The following is a 21,661-nucleotide window of genomic DNA, read 5'->3' on the forward strand; positions in this document are numbered from 1 at the left end:
GGAGAGAGAGAGGAGCAGAGGAAGAGAGAGGAGAGAGAGATTGCTAGAGCAGACTCCCTGCTGAGTGCAGAGCCTGACATGGGGCTCGATCCAAGGACCTCGAGATCATGATCGGAGCTGAAATCAAGAGCCAGCCGCTCAACAGACTGAGCCACCTGCTCAACAGACTGAGCCACCCAGGAGCCTCAGCGGGCATTTTTTTTAATTGGCCCCCAGATCTGTCTCAGGGCAAACCTAATTTTTCCACAATCACCTGGAATCCAACTAGTAATTATTTTAGGTCAGTGATTTTCTGTGGAACCATACAATGAAATCTCTTGGGGAGCTTTAAAACTTACCAGTGCCTGAGTCCCACCACCAGAGGTTATGATGGAATCAAGCTTGGATACAGCCAGAGAAAGCATCAGGACTTTTCAGATTCTCCAGGCAGTTTTTTTTTTTTTTTTTTAAGATTTTATTTATTTATCAGAGAGAGAGAGAGAGCAAGTGTAAGCGCACAAGCAGGGGTTGTGATGGTCAGAGCAAGAGGCAGGCTCCCCACCAAGCAAGGAGCCTGATGCAGGGCTCGATCCCTGAACCCTGGAATCATGACCTGAGTTGAAGGCAGATGCTCAACTGACTGAGCCACCCGGGAGTCCCTCTCCAGGTGGTTTTGATGCACGGCCAAAATTGAGGATTACTGTTTTTCCAGCTTATAAATTACTGGCTTGCACTGTGCCCGTTGATCCTCACCCTACCTCTACGTCCCTGTTAAGAGTATGTGGTATTCTTCTGTTTCATAAAAGACAAAATTAGGGGTCAAAGAATCTTAGCAGATTTTGCTTACACTGAACTGAAATCTGCCCCTTTATCACTTCTCTGTCCCCTGTCTTATTTCTAAGGTGCTATATGTTAAGTTACCCCTCCCATACAGGACAGCCCTTCAAATATTTGAAAACACTGATTCTGCCTCAACTTAGATACATTTCTTTCTTTTCTTTTAAGATTTTATTTATTTATTTATTTATTTATTTATTTATTTAGAGAGAGCATGAGTTGGGGGAGGGGCAGAGGGGAAGAGAAAGAGAAAGTATCTCAGGCAGACTCCCCGCTGAGCACAGAGCTGGACAAGGTGCTCGATCTCAGGACCCTGAGATCACGACCTGACTGGAAATCAAGAGTCGGATGCTTAAGCAACTGAGCCATCCAGGTGCCCCGACATATTTCTTTTTTTTTTTTTTTTTCAAAGATTTTATTTATTTATTTGACAGACAGAGATCACAAGGAGGCAGAGAGGCAGGCGGAGAGAGAGGGGGAAGCAGGCTCTCCACCGAGCAGAGAGCCCGATGTGGGGCTCGATCCCAGGACCCTGAGATCATGACACGAGCCGAAGGCAGAGGCTTAACCCACTGAGCCACCCAGGCGCCCCCCGACATATTTCTTTGTACGGGTCCTTCACTCCCTTCTCAGAGAATGAGGTTGCCAGATACCTACTCTGCTCCTCCCTGCCCCAAGGGTGATCCATTTTGTCCTCACTCCTCTGGTGTGGCTTTAGGAACAAACACAAGACCCAGCTTTGGGCAGCCAGGCAGGAGGGCAGCAAGGCACAACTTGGGATTTAATACGAAGCTCCCTGTGCCCCCGAGGCGCCCTCTGCTTACTATTACATCGTAACACACTGTGCTTCTCCTATTGGTTTACACTGACCCCTGGGGCAGGCTGAGAGGTGCTGAGAGTACACAAAGACACAAGTAACTGCAGTTTTACTCAGATTTAAGGAGAAAAGTTAATATTTAGAAAGTCATCAATTTCCCTTCCTTTTCTTCCTTCCTTTCTTTCTATCTTTATTCAATTTCTCCCTAAATTTCATGTTTGGAAAGTAATGGATGTCTATTCATACATAAACTTATATTTAGAATGTATGCCTGTATATATAATATCTGTACATAATATATATTATATATATAAACCAATAAGGGATTTTGCCTTTTTCTTTTCTTTTTAAAAAATTTTTAAAAATAGTATTATATATACTGCGTGCTCTTTTCCACAATATCACAGGTATTATGTATATCCCTCCGGGTCATACATACATAGATATGAATCATACTTTTCTGTAGCTACGTGTTTCATTCAGCTGTTCCTTTGTTCCAGTTTTTTTTCTGTCACTATAAACTGTGCCACAATAAACAGCCTTCCACAGGTATCCCTAATATGTTGGTGCCTTTACTAGCATAAAGTAGACTCCAAAATTGGGATTGCCGAATAAAAGGAAATGTGTAGGATAAAGGATAATTGTAGTCTTCACATTCATATATTCTGCCTGATGGTTTTCCCAAAAGGTAGTGGTAAGTCCCACTCTCTCTGAGGATGTCCTTTCCCCGTGTGATCATCAGACTGGATGCTGCTGGCCTTTTGAATCTGGGCCAGTCTGGTTTGTGAAAGTGATGTTTTGCCACCTTAATCCCTTTGCCTGTTTATCATTTTCAACAAATCAATCCCAAGATCAAGAGTGTCATGCTCCACCGACTGAGCCAGCCAGGTGCCCCTCAACTAATCATTCTTTTATTTATTTCTTTATTTATAAAGATTTTATATATTTATTTGACACAGAGAGAGAGAGAGATCACAAGTAGGCAGAGAGGCAGGCAAAGAGAGAGGGGGAAGCAAGCTCCCCGCCGAGCAGAGAGCCTAATGTGGGGCTTGATCCCAGGACCCTGAGATCTTGACCTGAGCCAAAGGCAGAGGTTTTAACCCACTGAGCCACCCAGGAGCCCCTATAGGAGCACTTTAAAGGAATAAAGTGATTTTAAGTGCATTTCAAATGTTTTTATCAAGTTATTATGTGTTTTTTCCCTTTGATTATGAAGGCTCTTAAAATTTTTATGTAGTGAAATTGGTTTTTCCCTTTATAAGTTTTTAGGTCTCCTGATCTAACAATGTCCCACTAAAATATTAAGAGTTGTTCTCCTGATTTTCTTCTAGCTTCCTGTTAGTTTTTATATTTAGGTATTTAATCCAAATGCAATGTGTGTGTGTGTGTGTGTGTGTGTGTGTGTGTCATGGTGCAATATATGAGGGTGTGTATGTGTGTGTTTATGGTAGGGTTTTTTTGTTGTGTGTATTTGTATGATATGTGGTATGTGTGGTGAGAGGCGTGTGTGTGTGTTTGTAGGAGGGAGGTGAGGCAAGGATCTAACTTCATTTTTTCCCGGACTTGCAGCCAATTATGTCAACATGATTTATCAAAGAAACTACCATGTTCATGCTGAGTTGAAATGCCAGTTTGTTATCTGTGAAATTTCTCAGATAAATGTGGATCTGTTTTAGGGCTTTCTAGTTTATTCCTCTGATTTATTTTTTTATTCCTGTGTAACATATTGTTTTCGTTACATAGCTGTGAAACAACAATTAATATTGAAAGGTAATTTCTTCCACCCTTCCTTTACAAATTCTCTTGGCTCTTCTTGGACATTAATTCTCCAGTATGAACTCTAATTTTGTCCCAGTTTGAAAAAAGATGGTAATTGTAATTATAATTGCACTGAAAGCACATACTAGTTTTAGAAGAATTCACATTTTTGTATTCTTTCTTCCTACTTGGAAGCATACGTAGGTCTAGAAGTAATTGAAACTATTATTTTTATCTCTAAGTAAAGTTTTCTTTGACCAAAGTGAGATATATGTATAATTTGAAAATATCAAATAGTACAGAAAGTACCAACGCAGAAGTCCCCTACCTCATTCCTCACCCTCCCTCCTCTCAAGGCTGCCGCCATGCCCACCCCCAACCCAGAAAAACGTTACTTCTGTATTCAAACAAATACTGTTTCGTTGTGATAGGGCACACGTTTTTCCAAGTAAGAGGAAAGATTTCAAAGACATTTTTGCTACTTCTGTCATTGTGGTGGTGGAAAAGTTAGAGAAATCTTGATGAAGCATAAAAATAACTGAAATTTATCCAATCAGAATTCAACTGTTTACCCACTTCCATTCAGCTTTGTGCTCCCATTCTCTAAGACATGGCCCAGCATGCAGTAGGTGCTTAGTAAATACTTTTTAAATCACCTGAATCGGTTCTTTGATTATTGAGATCTAAGTTCTCAGGTTTGTTTGTTGGTTTGTTTTGACAGTCTTATCCTATTTTTGATCCATCTCAAAACTGTACTATCCACAAGGTTAGGGAACCTATCCCCGGCACTAGCACAGATCCTCACTATGTGTTTGTGTAATAAGGGAATGAAAGCCATGCATTGACAAATGTCAACTACATCTTTTTCTCTGTTAGCTTCATCCTTTGTTAGTGCAACTGATGGTGAATCCACATGTAGGGCTTAAATTTATTCCTCTTGAATATTATCATATGTGTACTGTGGACACCTGTCCAGGTAGTTCTGAATTTTGTCCTTGCAGTTTTGAATGAGAAACAAAGAAATAAGCATGCCTTCATCCATCTCCTCCATCCAGAGTATAGATAGGAATGTCCATTAGGACCCTTCTTATCACATTAAAATCTCTTGAAGGCCTGCTATGAATAAATTGCTGTGTATCAAATCCTTTGGAAAATATCTTCCTCAAAAGCGTTCATGTCCCTCCAGTTCTGGTCTTTCCATTTTAATATGTACAATTCTTCTCTACCTGGATACAGGGGTTTTTCTGGTCCTCTTTGCAGTAATCCAAATTACAGAATCTCTGCAGGGATTCCTTCCCATTATCCAGTGGATGTTTGACTAAAAGAGGCTTCTCCTTCCTACACATCATCAAGGCTCCTTTTTTTAGCTATATCCAGCCCCAAATGAAGTCAGCCACGTTCTTCCTGAAGTCATAATTGATTCGGATGAAAAGTCTAAGTACTTTATCTTTGCTAATACCTTATTATATTAATCTGAAAGATTTGTTCAAGCTCTGGTGCATCTCTGTAATTAAATTGCTTTAGGGGCGCCTGGCTGGCTCAGGGTGTAGAACATGTGACTCTTGATCTCAGAGTTTTAAGTTCAAGGCCTGTTTTGGGTGTAGAGATTACTTTAAAAAAATAAAATCTTTTGAAAAGTAAAACTAAACTGCTTTTCTTAGAACTTTGTCCCTACAGAGTTCATAAAACAAGGTATTCTTTGGACAATGTAAAATGCCCTTTAAGAATTTCTCGGACAAGAAGAATTCATATTATATAGCATCACCCACTGATAAAGAGTGGTATTGCAGGGCACCTCTTGGCCACGCTATATAAGTACATTCTCAAAAATTCTAGTACTGATAAATGAGAAGTAAGGCAAGAATCCATAGACATGAGGAAATCCTAGGTGACTTTCTGGGGGAAAGCAATAAAAGACAGGAAACTTAAGAACTGTGAAAATAGCACATAGTTCAGAGAATGGGCCAAAGAAGCCAAGTTAACACTTCTCCCACCAAACATCTTCAACCGAAAATATCGATGGATTCCCCCCCCAACCCAGGAAATTCTATTTCTTATTTTAAATGGAATCCAATAGGAAAATGGGGTTTATATTTTCCTGTATAGCCCATATTGCTGGAACACTGCTAGGAAATACCCTGGACTGGCCCTCCGGGTCCTTTCAAAAATTTACTCTTGGGTAGTATTGATGGTATGGTGGTGAGCATATTGGCCTTCCAGAAATATTTCACTCCTTAGCTTTCAAGGAATGACTATCTGGGTGATGAACAAGGTGGCATGAACAAGGTGGTACCACTGTGGGAGTTTCAGTCCATGGCATTAGAGAGTTTATTGAGGGGTAAGGGCAAAATCTTGCCAAGGTCTGGGTTGGAGAGGGGTTAATGCACCGGAGGTCTCACCAGCATCCACGTTTCCCCCTTTCCTGGTGGTGACCAGGCTAAGGGATATTTCCCTGCCCCCTTCCCTTCGGTTGAGGTCATGTGACTCAGTTCTGGCCACTGGAATGGGGCTGACAGTGAGTGTGTGCCTCTTCTAGGTCTGTGCCGTGCTCACCTCCAACCCACAATCCTCCTGTCTCTTTCCATTCTCCATCAACCTGGGATGCTGCTTACTGAAGATGGCAACATCGCAGGGCAGAAGAAGCCTGGATCCCCCAGCCAATGTTTGTAAGAACAGCTAACCTGCAGCGAATTGCGAAATTCATGAGAAATGAAATACTGCTGTCTGGACTTGAAGTCTTGAAGTTATTTATCGGAGCTAGCGCTTCTTGCTCTAACTACTACAGAAACTCTTGGAATGGGATGCCACAATAACAAAAACATAAATATGTGGCATAGCTTAGCAACATGCTAAGGGGGCATTTGTTGGATAGAATCAAAGTGAGAGTATATGTTCTCTGCTATTGGTTGTATCTGGCAAAGCAATCTAAGAAAAAAGATGAGCTCAGGAGAAGTGGATGGTTTGCAAAGAGAAACGAAGGGGAATAGAGAGAGTTCAGAAAATTTAAGCCTAATAGGGAGGAAAACACCAAGGACTTCTCAATCCCAAGCGGCAGAAAAGGCCCTTTAAGACCCAGCCTTGGTGAAAAGATCAGATTAAGGATATGACATTCCCAGTCAAGTCTTGTAGCATCCAAGTAGCAACCTGCCCCTTGACAGATAGAAAGAAGCACAGGGGACGGAAACAAGGAAATAAAGCAGGTTTGGAAACTATGTCTAGGAAAAACTCTAGGTGTGGTCACTAGCCCATGGAATCGACTAGAAGTAAATGGATAAGACTTTGCTAAAATTTTCAGGGACTTTGATCATATACAAACAGACACCCCAAAACCAACTGAATACATAAAAACCCCTATGCCCAGACTTTTACCTTTTATCTCCACTATTAGAGCAGTAAAATAACCCTGCTCCAGAAGGAAGTGTGCTGGGAGAACTGAGCAACTTCAGGGAAGACTCAGCCCCCAGCACCCACTTCAGATGTATACAAAACAGGTAGTGGGCCAGGAAGAGCTCTCTAGAGAGCATAGCCTAGGGTGTAATAGGCAAGAGAGATCCTCCAGAGAGTTGAACAAGGGCCTAAACAAAGACCTGTCCCCATCCCAGCGTTAGGGGCCTTTACAGAATCTGGGAGGGTCTCAAAATATCCACAGACCTTCAGCTACTTTGTCTCTCTCTCTCTTCCCTTTTCCAAATGGGCGTTTTTACTGTGGTTATCTGATCCATGCTGTTCCATGTGAGCCTGGAGCTACATCAGACCTAAGGAAATACAGAATCACAGGGAGGCCCTGGACTGTGAGCTGCTGGGTTGTGGGGTTGAACCCCACACCACCCCAGGTGGGGAGAGTGAGCTTTATGTGTGAAGACAAGGAAGCAAACGAATATTTGGTGGCTAGGGGGGGTGAACTGTGCAGAGAATGCCAGTGCCCGCTGATCTTGCTTCATTCTCCATCCATAGCTCACAGTTCACTCTGTTTTCAACCCCTTGCTGTTAGGTAGGCTCTGGCCAGTGAAATATGGGTCAAAGTGCTTTACACCAGCCCAACCCATAAAATCCTCTGATGCAGGGCCCTCCATCCTTTCTTTCCTTTTGCAACAAACTTAGAGCCCCATGTTGAAGATAGTGGTAAAACAAGATGGGAGGTCCCTGGGTCCCTGCGTCACAATGTGGAAGAGAACTGGCCAACCAACCCAGGACTGTGATGTGAGTGAGAAATAAACTTTTGTTGTATTAAGATCGTGGGATATAGGGGTTGTCAAAGCAGCGAGTATTACTTACACTGACTAGTGTCAGGATAGGGAATGCCTATATTTATTTAGAAAATATACCAAATAAGAGAAGCTACCAGAGAAAGAGAAGTCAAAGAAGCTTAGAAGAACCAGGAGTATGTAGGATCAGAGAAACCAGAGGAAAAGAGAGCTTCAAGAAGAAACTGCTAATGGTGTTTGTGATGGTTAATTTTACATGTCAACTTTGCTAGGCCATGGTACTCAGGTATTTGTTCAAGCATTATTTTTTGTTGTTGTTGTTCAAACATTATTTTAGATGAAGGTGTTTTTTCAGTTGAGATTAACATTCAAATCAGTAGACTTTGACTCAATCAGATTCTCCTCCATCCTGTGGTGGGCCTTATCTAGTCAGTTGAAGACCTTAATAGAAAATAGAAACTGACCTCCCCCAAAGAAAGGGAATTCTGTCAGTAGACTGCCTTTGGACTTAAGCTGCAACATTAACTCTTCCTGGGTCTCCAGCCTCCTGGTTATTTGTTCTGTTTCTTTGGAGAAACCCGACTAATACAGTGTTAAGTCTACAAAATGGTTGAAGAGGATACAAGTTTCAAAAAGGCTATTATTCTGGCAACTAAGAAGAAGGAAGCAATTTCAACAAACATTGGGGCTTGGAGCTACAACCGAAGGAAAAATGGAAGCAATGTCCTAATGCTGGTGAAGAACAGGATGGGAGAGGAAGCACTCAAAGGCACAGAGGGAGGAATTGAGCTTTAGGAGAAAAAGATGTTTAGAGCCTGAAGTAGAAAAGACAAAAGCAAGGCTGGGGGAGCTCCCTGGGGGATTCTGTTCTGAGCAAACCACAGCACTGCTCAAGAACTGATGTGGGACTCTCTAGCTTCTTTAATACAAATGGTTCCAGCATTAGTGATCTGGTTTGTTTTGTTGTTGTTGTTGTTGTTGTTGTTTTCCCCTCTAAATGACCTCTGCCCTATAGCAATTTCCTTTGGCTTCCAACAGAGGTATGACTCATGTGTCCCAGTCAAATGCACCCACCCCCAGCCCCAGTTATAAACAGTATTAAGCATTTCTCTCTATCCCACCCCACCACACCTGCCTGTGCCATCTGTGCCTCTGTGCCCATGTGCCAGCCTAAGCCCCTTCCTGATAGCCCCTCATCTTCTGGTCTGATGAGGCAGGGCTAGGGTGGGGGAGCTAAGAGTTTCTTTCAGTTGACCCTGGGTCCATACCTCTGGCTGTTTTTGGAAGGTACCTGAAATTGAAGCTGAAGGCTTTCACCCAAGGGGTAGTGTACTCTCCAGGAAATCTCTGTCTCCTCCCTTCTTGATCTGTGGTCTGTGATCATCTTGTAGTCTCATCTTTCTGCTTTCCCTTTGAACTATTTCAGAGCTGTGACCCCTCCTGCCTGCCAACTCCTCTCCAGCGCTTTCCTGCCACTCTGCAGGACTGGGCCCCATCTCCCCTGCGTCCTTTTGGAACTGGGGCTCATCCCCTGAACATCTTCAGGGCTGGAGTCCAGCCCTGCTCACCCAGGGCCCACTTGCAGCCAGACACAGGCCTATTTCATTTCTTTGCTGATGCATTTGCAAATCATAACAATACCATAGGCTATACACATCTTCCGAGCCAAAGGTCAGGGACAGGGGTGGGGGCACTCCCTCACATCAGGGTTAGGACCTTTTTGTCACTAAACATCTTGGATCAAGCCAACTAAAGAAAGCATGGAGAAGACCAAAGGTCATTTGCTTGTTCTTCTTGTGGATAAATATTTGAGTGCCTTCTGCGAGATGCAGTGTGGTAGCTATACACACAGGTGCCAGATTTAGCCTGCCTGGGTTCAAGTCCCAAGATCTCCACTTCCTAGCTACGTTCCTTACAGTAAGCACGTGATTAATCTCTCCTTGTCTCATTTCCTCCACTGAGAAGTGAAGACAATAATTGTGTTTGTCTTCTAAAGCCACTGGGAAGATGAAATACATTAACACACAGGTAACCTACAAATCCTACAAAGGATTCCTTTGATGGGCTACCCCCCTGGTATTTATGAAGCAGCTCTCCTGGTCCATGCCACAATCCCAGGAGGCTGAGGTGGACTCGGAATCCAGACTCAAGGAGTACAGCGTGAACTACTACAAGGTGGGCAACAGCCTCTCTGAACCTCAGTCTCCACTTCCGTACAATGGGCACCCTTGTTCCTGGCTTCAGCTCTAGAGGCTGTAGTGAGCTATCTTGAGAAAATGGAGAGAATGTGCTTTATATGTGCTTTATAAACTGAAACTTGCCCCCCCCCCGGGGGGTGGGGCCTATTAGAGATAGCTGAACATCACCCTTTCTGATGGGCTGGGATTCCTGAATGGTAACTAGGGCCCCTTCTAGGCTCCTGGCTTAGAAGAAAGTGTCTCTGCTTGGGCCCTACCTCCTTTACTCTAAGGGCCAAACGGGGTGGGCATGGAAGTGTGGGGATGTGGGGAAAGGCCAGGCGGGGTTGCCCCCACGCTGGGGTCCCCTCTCTCCCTGCACTACCCTGTTGTAGTGTTCATCACACCTCAGCACCCTGACTTGTTTCATTGCTGGCTTTCCTCACCAGAGGCAACCTCACAGAGTATCCCTCACCCTCCCAGAACTGGGGGCAGAAGCTGGTACATGGAAGGTGGTCAGGGAATGTTCCATTAATGAAGAATGATATGTGAGGACCCCCAGAGGAGAGCCTCAGACAAGAGTCACAACTTCTGACTCGAGGTCACTCTTCCTCCGATGTCACTGTACAAAATCACAGAATTTGGGAGCGCCTGGGGTCCAACTCTCTCCTTTCAGAAAACCGAGGTTTGGAGACCTGGAGTGGCCGCTCAAAGTCACTCACCCAGCGCGTGGGTGACCAACCTTGCTGGCCTCCCCGGGACTGAGGGGCTGGCGGGGATGCGGAATTTCAGGGCTGAGGCGGGGACAGTCCCCGGCAACCCGGGCCTGGAAGCCGGGGACCCTGCGTTCCCCCAGTCCGTCTGCCTCTCAGGCGGGTGAGGAGACCGTCCGGGGCTGAGACTCGCTCCCAGCCACGAGGTGGCCCCCAGGGCGGGCGGCGGCTGGCCAGGGAAGGGGGGGTGGTCCCCCGCGCGCTCCCCTGGGCGCCACGGCCGCAGGGCGGGCGGGCGAGCTGGCGGGCCCGGGGTCGGGGACCCGCGGCGGCACAAAGAGGCCCGGCCACGGCAGTTTTGAACCTCCCGAGGAAGTGGATTTGGGCCGGGGCCCAGGGCGTGACGGGGAGGGCGGGAGCGTGCTCGCGAGCGAGGGGGAGGCGGGAGGCGGGGAGCGGGGGGCGCGGGGCGGCCGCAGACCTAGCCGGCCTCCAGCGGGAAGCGCGCGCGCGGGCGGCGGCGGCAGCGGGATGGGCGGCCCGGGGCCCCTCGGCTGCGACCCCGCGGACCCTCCCCTCGGCGTGCCGCCTCCGCAGCCGGGCGCTCGAGCGGGCGGCGCGTAGGGCGGCGAGCCGGCGCCGGCCGAGGAGCCGCCGGCTTCACCCCACCCCTGGCCACTCCGCAGCTCGAGCCGCCGCCCCGGGGCGCTCCCGAGGCCCCGCAGGAGGGACCATGAAAGGTAAGCCCCGCGCGCGCGAGGGCCCAGGAGAACCCCCGCTGGCCCCCCGTACCCCCACCCCACCCCGCCGGCGGGGCTGCGGAGGGAACGAAGCTCCCGGAGCGAGCTCTGGGCTCTCCCGCCCCTCTTACCCTCCCGCGGAAGGCATTGATGAACAGGACCGGGGGAGCCCTGATGTCTAGAGGAGGGGGAGAGTTCACACGCAGCCCCCTTCACAGTCCTCTTCTCACTCTGCATTGCTTTATCCCCCCAAATAGTTGTAAATTCCAGAGAAGTTTCTGATCCCTTTAACCGGGTCAGTGCAAAAAGATGCCACCAGCCCAACTTTCTGGCCGTGTTAAAGCCCCATCCAGGGAACCCATCTCAGAGGCTCCTGCAGCCCCTACCTAGACTTCTTGGCCCGGGGCCAGGCGTTGGACTCTCCTCCAGGAGCTTCAGCCCCTTCCTCAGGAGAGACCTGTTGTGTCCAAGTCCTTCAGCCCAGACCCTGCCCTACCAGACCCCTGAACCCTGGCTGACCCACCCGGTGACCTCCCAGGGACACAGCAGCTGGGGAGGGCCCCTGGTCCAGGCCTGAGCTTTCCGGAGGGCACTGGGTCATCTCCACCATAGCCCTTGCAACCAGGTCCTGGAATGGACACAAGAACAGGACTCGATCCCAGGTGCTCATACCTGGGCCTGGCTTTTTGGAGGCCCGGGAAAGAGCACACTTCGTCTTAACACTCATTTTCAAGCTAGGGGAGCAGCAGGCATTGGAATCATCCTATGGAACAGGATGATTTAGGTTTTGAATGCTTTCTTCTGTGCTTGTTAATAATCCCTCCCTAGTGCCTCGCTCAGGCAGGTGCTGAGCTCCTGGCAGTAAGAACCTCCCTACTCCTTTGACTTGTTGAATGTGGGGACTGAAAAAGACCTTGGAGATCATCTAAAGGGCTTTAAACTCTATTCTTGGGTGTTGTTGAAGAAGCAGCTCTGTTGGTGTCCTTTACATAGAAGGGGATGAAGAAAGGGCTCACAGGCAAACCTCTGACAGAATACAGCCAACATGTTGCACAGTTGAAGAACTGAGACCAAACAGGTAGAAGCGGCTTCATGGGTATGCAAACCTGTGCCCCCCAACAGGTCCCCGCACTCGGAAGGCCTCGTACTAGGTTTAATGTCTTGAAATTCGTAAAAACTTTTAAACAGGGTCCTCTCACGCTTTTGTTTTGCACAGGGCTCTACCAGTTATGTTTCTGGTCCTATGGCTAGGAGAAGGAACTTGCTTAAGAGTCACAGCTAGTCAGGGGGACCAGAGCTCAGGGGCCCGACTTCCAGGCCAGAGCACTGGCTAACATACCCCTACCTCTCTGTCGCTTCCTTCCCTCTGGCCTCTGGCCCCTCTGTGCTTCCAGATGGCCTCACCATGTCTTGGGCTGTCTGGGATGAGACAAGAAATTTATAAGCAACCCCAGGGAGTTCCCTTGGCTGCAGAGAGCAGCCTCGCCCACAAAGCTCCTGCTCTCAGCTACCATATCTTACAGAACTGCACCCACCCCTGTTAGCTGGCCTGGGGCAGGTCATTACCCAGAAGTCTCTGGAAGGGTCTTAGACCACATCTCACCACAGGCTCGGGGTCCACACTGCTCTGGACCTTAATGATGATGGTAAGATGCTACACGTACTCGGAGTGGTTTGGCTTCACCAACATTCTTGACAAACACTGTAAGAGAAAATCTAGTGAGGGAAAGACAGGACAGAAGTCCTCTGAAATGGTGGAGACATCCTGCTCCCATTGAGGAGGGAGTTAGGAGCACATGACCTGCTTTCTGAAACTCAGCAAGGCAATTCCAGTCCTCTGAGTGGAAGAGGAACAAGCTGGTGTGGATGACTATTTGGAGGAGAAAGGGCTGGCTGGAAGTCTGTGGGCTCCCTCCTGGCATTCCTAAGGTCTGCTCCCCTCACCTCCTTTTCCCCATTCTCAACCAACAGCCTCACCAACCAGGTGGGGCCAAATTCCTGTTCATTGAGGCCTTTGGGGCAGCTCTCGTGTATTTTTCCTCCAGCCTCCGGGAAACCTTCCGTGATCTCTCGTAACACCCCAGGGGCATAGGCTGCAGTGCTTCGGGGGAAGACAAGGCTTGATTTCCAGTACACCTCTCTACGGGGTCTTCCCTCGTCCTCCCTAGGAGCCAGGAGGAGCGACCACCTCTACCTGAGATGGAAAAAGCAGGGCAGACAGCAAATATTTGGCCTTTGGATCTGTGGAGTTTGAAGAAGCAGAACTAGATCTCACCCACACGGAAAAAGTAAAGTGCCCAGCAAAGCAGGGCGGCCCTTCCAGGCTGGCCCTTCCCCAAGGGGAACCGGCTTCCAAGCCTTCTCCAAAGGCCCACCAATCTGAGAAGTACATCTGTTGGCCAACATTCACCTCCCCCCTCAAAGCCAAACATGGTGATGTTATGCTTTGTAGGGGAGCGGGGTATTGGTGGGGACGGCACTTAAGGAAACGCGTGTGCTGAGGAGCACAGCCACCAGTGGCCAGGAGCCAGGCCTCCTCTGCCAGCCAAGCTGTTTCCACCCAAGGGCCCCTCCTGCCTGCTTGTTTGCCTGCCTGCCTGCCTCTGGCCAGGCCTCCCAGGCAGCCGCATTTTTCCATGTGGGCCAGTACCTGGCCCCAGGTGTCCCTTCTCGCACCCTAGGGGCATAGAGCTGCCACCAGCCCATCTTGGAGCTTCCCACTGGCTTGTCTGAGACCTTAACAGCCACCTGTGGGATGCTGTGCACATCTGTGGTGAAAGCCCTCCCAGCTCTGTCAACCCCCCACCCCCACACGCTGTAGGAACAGCCTGGTCCCCTGGGATTGGAAAGTCAAAGACCTGGGCTCTATTCCTGGCCCCACGTGAGGCTCTGGTCAAACCGTTTCCCTCTCTGGGCCCCGTTCTCCTCCTGGGTGGTCCCTGAGGCCCCTCGTGCCCTGACGTAATGTGACCCAGCTCAGGAACTCTAAGCCTGAGGACCATTTGGGGAGCGGAAGTGACTCGGTGGAGAGATGGTTGGAAGCAGGCCCACCGCACGAGCAGCTCTGTGCCCCTGGGAGACTTGTCCTCAGCTGCCATGTACAGGGCAGTCACACCCTGCTGTTCTCCCAGCGTAGGAGGAACAGCCCCTCCCTACAGAATCAGAGACCAGTGCCCACACTCCATGGACAAAAGTGTGGACAGGCAGAGAAAAGGCTGCAGAGTACAGCTGTGTGATCCCAGGAAAATCTACCACATACGGCTTAGCAGAGGAGATTGTATCCAATCACAAGTGGGTAGACTGTGCCCCCTTTGAAAGCCTGACCCCCATCCTCAGACCGTGGACGCTAGAAGGAACCTGATTCTAGAAGAAAAGGAGCTGATGTGGCAGGGTGTAAAGAGTCATTAAACAGTTCAGTTTTTTGGGGGGACCTGAGGGCTCGGATGATGGAGATTAGTTCCAATGATGATGATGGAGATTAGTTCCTGTCCATCAGGTACACACACATACACACACACACACACACACACACACACACACACTGCTGACCTTGCCCTCCAGCTGGGGTCATTTTGATACTTGAAGACCTACATCCCAAAGCTAATTTGAGAGAAAAAGGAATTCTGCTTCTCAGTAGGTGTTTACTGGAATAGCTTAGCAAGTTTCCTGGAGGACAGGCAGCTGTGCTAGGTGTGAGGCCTGCGAGTCCAGCAGTGGGACAGACCGGGCCCCTCATCACTCACATAGACACTGCCCGTGTTTGTTTATGTTTTGGTTAGCAGGTGCATGTGTGTGTGCATGTGTTGTGAACGCTGAAGCCCAAGGTTAGAGGGAGCCCTCTCACCCACCAGCTTTATAAGCTAGTAGCTACGATGGAGTCATTGATGCTCTCCGGCCACCTCCTCGGCAAGTACACTGGATCGTCTTTAATGCTCGTTCCAGCTCTAACATCCTCCTCTGTGGTTTCTCCTTCTGAGAGGGCGTGCTTATTTATTTATTTTATTTGAGTCATGTTGACACACAATGTTAACTTAGTTTCAGGCTTAGGACAGAGCTGTGCTCACCAAAATGCATAACAGCCATCTGTCACCCCGCAGCACTGTTACAATATCATCAACTCTGTTCCTTGTGCTATGTCTTTTATGCTCAGGACTTACTCACTCTGTAACTGAAAGCCCGTACCTCCTACTCCCCTTCACCCATTTTGCCAGCCGCCCCCCACCTCCCTTCTGGCAACCATCTGTCTCTTCTCTGTATTTATAGATCTGATTGTGCTCTTTGTTTATTCATTTGGTTGTTTTTTTCCTCCAGATTCCACATATAAGTGAAATCATATGGTATTTGTCTTTCTCAGTCTGCCTTCCTTCACTTAGCATAATGGTCTCTGGTTCCATCCATGTTGTTGCAAGTGGCAAGGTTGCACCCTTTTTCGTGGCCACGTAATATTCCACTCTATATACCAGGTATATATACATTTCTATCTATCCATCTATCTATTGATCTGTATCTATTTTTCTCTCTGAATAAGACTGTGGAACCCACAGAGTAGTGTTAGAATGAGAGGTGAATGAATATGGTGACCCTGGCTGCCTTCTTCTCGCCTCACTCTCTCCCAGTGGCTGTCACTTAGGAGGTATCCACTATATCCGCCAGTGCATAAATCTGAGTCCCCCATTACGCTGAAATCCTTAAAGGCAAGAGGAACATCATGGGATTCCCAGAACCTAATGTCGGTCTCCAATAAAGACTTGTGCTTCTATTTCACATTTACTGACCATCTGCTGTATGTCAGAGCTTGTATGTCTATCTGTACCTAAGGGCCAAGGAAGATGCAAAGAAGGGCTCCACATCCTTTCTCTCAAGGAGCTTACCCTTTGCTAGAACTGGTTCTTTCCCTGTCTCCCGCCTTCGCTGCTCCTCTTCTGGATGACCCTGGTAGTAGCTGTGGAGCCTCTGGTTCTTAGGGGGCACCCATTCTTGAACAGTCTTACCCAGCCGTGTGGATTTGACACATGGGGAGAGGCTGGTGCAGCCAGGTTACAACACTGGGCTCTGGACATCTGTTACAAACAGGGTAACACCTCTCGCTAGAGACCTGCAGAGACCTCCTTCAAGGCTCCGATGAGATACCTTCACGTCCACCTGAACCCTAAGCTAAGCTATTCTTTATTCTGGGATGTTACGCCACACTCCAGTGGTTTCTGCCCTCAGGCAGACAAGACGGACACGCTTAAGAGGAAAACCAGATAATGAAGGGAGAAGATACCAATCAGATGACTGGTCTATACAGTGGATTCGGTAGGAATCCTGGGGAGAAAGAGCATTAGAAGTTGGGGCACTTTCAGGAAGAGTTGAAGGGTAGACATAGACTTGTTGCATTTAATCTTTTTATAGTACATATGCATTAGGAAAATTTTTGAAAAATTTAGTAACAGGGGAAAGAAAAAGTACTTATGTGAACTCCTACCTCTCAAAAAAAATTGACAAGATTTGGATGAGCATTCTTCCAGAAATCTTTCTGGGTGTGTTTGCACACAGATTTTTTTTTTTTTTTCATATGGATAAGACTATACTTTCCATGTTATTCAGTATATGTGTTTTTATTTTTTTTAAGAGATTTTGCCCATTTGTCAGAGAGAGAGAGGGAGAGCAAGCACAAACAAGGGGAGCAGCAGGCAGAGGGAGAAGCAGGCTCCCCGCTGCGCAAGGAGCCAGATGTGGGACTCCATCCCAGAACCCTGGATCATGACCCTAGCTGAAGTCATCAGATGTCCAACTGACTGAGACCCTCAAGCATCCCTCTTTATATGTTCTTTAAAAAATTCAACAATAGAACATAGATATCTTCCCTGGGCCAAAAATAGAGATCTGCACTATTTTTAAAATGGTTGTATAATAGTCCATATATGCCTTTTGATCATTTATTTAACCAATCCCTTCTTGATGGGCATTTGAGTCATTTACGTTTTTCCTTGGATTTATCATAGCACGCAGTGATAATTCTTACACATCCGTCTTTGCCTCATGGTGTAAGTATCCCCTGAGGAAGAAACTCCTGTAAGGGGCTTTGGGGAGTCCAAAGGCACGCTCATCTGAAGTTTGGAAACAGAGTGCCACACTGTCCCACAGGCACAAGCAGGCCCTTCATTCCCATGGGGTCTGAGGTGTAACACCTGGAGCGAGTTTGAGGAAGGTGGAGAATTTTGATCTTTTCAGGAAAGGAGGAAGTGAGTTCACCTTTGGGAAATATCGGGTTGAGAAGAGGAGGAGTGGTGGTGACGATCCAGGGGCCAGGACTTGGCTGAAGGCAACTCCACACCACTCTCAGCTCCCCGAAGGGCTCCTCTCCAACGCCGCTGGGTTTCCCCTGAGCAGTGCAGAGAAAACAGGCTGAGGGGCTGAAGACACAAGGGCCAGAGGAGAAAGGTAACGGCTCCAGCAAGCTGAAGCTTATCCCGGGAGGCTCGACTGATGGCAGGATGGAGTAAGGAGTTAAAAGGCTTAGTGCAGCTGGGAGTAGGAAGAACAGTGGGAATGGTCCTGGAAATCCTGCAGATGGACCGGCAGGGAGCTTTCTGCTGCAGAGGCTGAGCTGTGTTTGAGGCAGAGAGGAGACCCATAGATCCTGGGTCTAGGAGCCCCAAGGTCCAGAGAACCAAGGGACTTTCAACAAATGTTTTCTCCATTAAAGTTGATGGCCGGAGACAGGATAAAAAAGTAAGCCAGCCCAGGCAATGGGTTTATCCAGAACAGTGTTCCCCGAAGCTGGTGCATTTCATTCCTAAGGTCATAATAGCCAACTCAATACCTGTATACCAGTTCCATGGGATTTAATGCATCTTTTTTTTTTTTTTTCAAGCATGTCAGGAAGTTCTACAATCAAATGTTTGAGAAACATAAAAATAAATACAGATTGAAGAGGGCTTTTTTTTTTTTGTAGGACTTGTCAAAATCTTCACTATGTTAATGTGAGTTTCTAAGATGGTAAATAAGGTATGCAGCATTTTCTAGACTTACTTGATCAAAGAACCTTTTTTTTCACAAAGAGTAATTTGGAATTCCAAAGTGTTTCATAGGACATAGTTTGAAAAATAGGTTTCTTTCTTTTCCTTCCTTCCTTCCTTTCTTTCTTTCTTTTGTGTGTGATGGGGAGGGACAGAGGGTGAGAGAAAGAGAAAGAGAATCCCAAGGAGGTCCCACACCCAGCGCAGAGCTCAACAATGGGCTCGATCTCACAACCCTCAGATCGTGACCTAAGCCAAAATCAAGAGTTGGATGCTTAACTGACCGAGCCACCCAGACACCCTGAAAAATGGATTTCATGAAAGTTGGAAATCGGTCCTGAGCATAAGTGGCACCGAGAAAGGACAATAAATGATAGTAACAATTCCAGTAGGATTGAAAAAGAACCCCAATAAAAATGACAGCTACCATTTATCAGTATTCACTGTGTGCCAGGTACTTGTCATTTGTCACCTCGTTGGGTTTCCACAGCAGCTCTGTGAGTCTAGTTTGCACATGAAGCTGAGAGAGGGAAGAGGGTCCCCATTAGAAGGAGAACAGGGACTTCAAACAGTGAAACATGGGGAGAGTGAGGGGTTCAAAGATCCAGAAATGTCAACAGAGACCAAGGAACTGGCAATCCCCACACCTCTCCCCCATTCCCGTGGGATTTGGGGGTTCAGGGGAAGAAGCTGCTGTCTGCACAAAGGAGGACCAATATGTATGTGATGGTGGGGGAGGGTTGGGTCTCTTGCATGGAGTGAATAACGAGGGTTGTCTTCTCGACTGGAGGCTACAACACCCCTTGAAGCAGTGTCTAGAAATGGGGTGGGCATTTGAAATTATCACAATGACCAGGGATGGCTGCTGACATTTAGGATGCCAAAGCCTGCACAGCGTGGGTAAATGCTGTCTAACGAAGAATTGCGCCCCCCAGAGGCTGAGTGCTCCCTCCGGAAACACAGAGGGTGAGAAAGGGGAGAAAAGTCACTGGGAACAGAGAGGGCTTAGGAGAAAGGGCCAGTTTCTCCTCAGTCTGTGTGGTGACCAGGAGCACAGTGGAAGGCAGGCTGTGGGCTGGCTCAGAGGATTCAGACAGGGGTGGCAGGAGGAGAGAGAAAACCTGTCTCAGAGCATCGAATGGGAGTTTAGGAGCGAAGGAGCAGAAAGGATTGTTACAGGGAAGCAGATCATGACCACTGGAAGAGCAGGAGAATCTGAAAGGGAAGGACCAGATCCATTAGAGCAGAGAGGGGCAGACTGATTCCCCCCTGGAATGCAGATGTGTCCACAGAGGAAGCCCGTAGGGAGGGGGCAATGGCGGAAGGGTTCTAATGAAAACAATTTTGCAACCTTAATTATAGCATTCTGGAACCTTAAACTATAGCTATTTTGTAACTTTAAATATAGCATTGGCTCCTGAGAAGACTCTGAAATCTTTATTTTTGCCGACCCAATTGGCTGTTTTGAAAACCCACTCTGTGAACTCTGTAGAAGATAATTATCAAAATATGTTCCTTGAAGTTCCCAAAGAAAGCCCTTTTATTCAGTTCCTCGAATCTCTCTCCCTTGCTGACTCTGATGGAAGATTGCAGTCCCAGAAAGGCTGAGGAGTGAATTAACTCCATATTTTTGGTCAACCGAGAGAAAGCCGGCATCGGCAACCACAGGCCAGTTAGCTTTTGGTTCACAGGTCCAGGCTGTTTTCCACCTCCCCGGGGGAAGGGAACTGAGTTCAACCCCGACAGAGTCAGCAGTCACGCCTAACAATGTGCCAAGACATGCACCTTCGATCACACTTTCTATGTGGCTCTGTGGGAGCAGAAGCTTAAAAAAAAAAAAAAGTGGTTTCTCTTGTGGCTATCCTTCTGATATTTGAGTCGGCTATTATGACCTTAGGAATGAAAGGAACAAACGCTCTTTCCAGTCTTCAGTGAGTCTGAGCTTGCAACACTGGCCTACGAAGGCTGTTGGATTATTTGTTTGTTTTAAGCACACTGCCTGGACTTTGAGTAGAGAGCACTAGATGAAGCCTGGTGGTGCCTTTCGTATGTCTTTCACAGGCCTGGCTTCTTTATCACTATGACCAGAATATTCCCTTGTGACAGATGTAAACCCTTGGCACCTCTGGACTGGGGGAGGCAGAAACTGGCTTAGATGTTTGCTAACTGGAACAGCTTGCTGTCCCAAGTTTGCTGTGAGAGAGGGGCCTTCCCAAAGACTTACCATCCAGGCATTGTCATCGCTTCTCCAGTGTCCTTTGCCAAGCCTACCCCTCTTGTCACAATTTATCCTGGAGTCAGCAATACAGGAAAGGGAAGGAAAGAAAGAACACAATGGAGTCTCCCTTTCTGGAAATGCAGTCTCCCTTCAGGTGCCCATGGCTTGCAATACGGCCTCTCCTTCAGCCACTGTAGACACCTGGCAGCCCACAACGTCTGACATTCAGGTCCCCTCAGTTTTTGGTATTACCAGACATACTCAGTGTCATGGGTAACATGTATAGCACAGGGAAGAGTCGCAGCCTTATTTTAGAGGGCTATAAGATGCTGCTGGTATTCTAAGATTTTTAATTGGGACATCACTGGGAAAAAATATCCATGCCCCTCTAGAGAGGCCTTTCAGCTTTAGGAGAGGAATATCCTATCCCTTGTTCTAGTTCTGAGTGAAGCAGGGGGAGCAGCCCCGACATTCTCCTGTGCATTCTGGCTTCGTTCCTTTTCGATTCAAACACTAGGTTCTGAAAAAAAAAAAAATAAAAAAATAACACTAGGTTCTGTCTGCTGCTTTAAGCCTTTGCATCCTCAATGCATTAGCACTCCCCAGCACTCCCTAGTCACAGAAAACTAAGAATAGACCAAATTTAAACCATATTTGAACTCATTAATCTTTATTTTTTAATAAAAATGAGCTCTTACTCGAGACAGCAGAAGTTAAGAATTAACTAGGGATGCAGACCTTCTCATAGAGTCAGCAGGCCCATCTTTCTTGAAACCCCACTCCATGATCAGCCCGGGCCTGACCAAGGCCAGAGGAAGATTTCAGACCTCAAGGAGTTGTAAACAGATGTCAGGCCTGGATGGGGAAGGCTGTGTGCGGCCCTGCGAGCCCTCTGTACGTGCGCTTGGATCTGCCTTCAGATCCCCGGACTTCAGGAACCACAAACTAGCTGGCAGGTCACTTCCCTTCTCCAAGCCTTTGTACCATGATAGATGGGCTCTGCGGCTTGTCAGCTCCTTCCCACACTCCCTATCTCTGAAAACTGTTTGGAAAGCTGGTATATCCAACACTAAGTCAGATCTCAGCACAAGGCATGGGAGACTGAGAGGGGGAGGAAAGTCGTTTCCTGTCTCTATCCACTCCACTTGGCCCTGCTCGAGGAGGGAGTACAGACTCCTGTCTAATCAATCATCCTCTGATCAATCACAGCCTC

General features: G+C 47.6%; 1 protein-coding gene across 1 annotated transcript in view; it reads left to right on the forward strand.

Annotated features, from left to right (window-relative positions):
* Window positions 1-11,140: 11,140 nt before the first annotated feature.
* Window positions 11,141-21,661, forward strand: part of LOC111156976 (scavenger receptor class A member 3) — a 49,486-nt gene continuing 38,965 nt past the window's right edge. Inside the window, exon 1 of the mRNA XM_022518163.1 lies at window positions 11,141-11,226. Within this exon, the coding sequence (XP_022373871.1) occupies window positions 11,220-11,226 (7 nt within the window). The 5' untranslated portion in view covers window positions 11,141-11,219. The remainder of the gene's footprint in view (window positions 11,227-21,661) is intronic.

This window comes from Enhydra lutris, unplaced genomic scaffold (assembly GCF_002288905.1).
Source record: "Enhydra lutris kenyoni isolate GAN:26980312 unplaced genomic scaffold, ASM228890v2 scaffoldscaffold3, whole genome shotgun sequence".
Taxonomy (NCBI): Eukaryota; Metazoa; Chordata; class Mammalia; order Carnivora; family Mustelidae; genus Enhydra; species Enhydra lutris.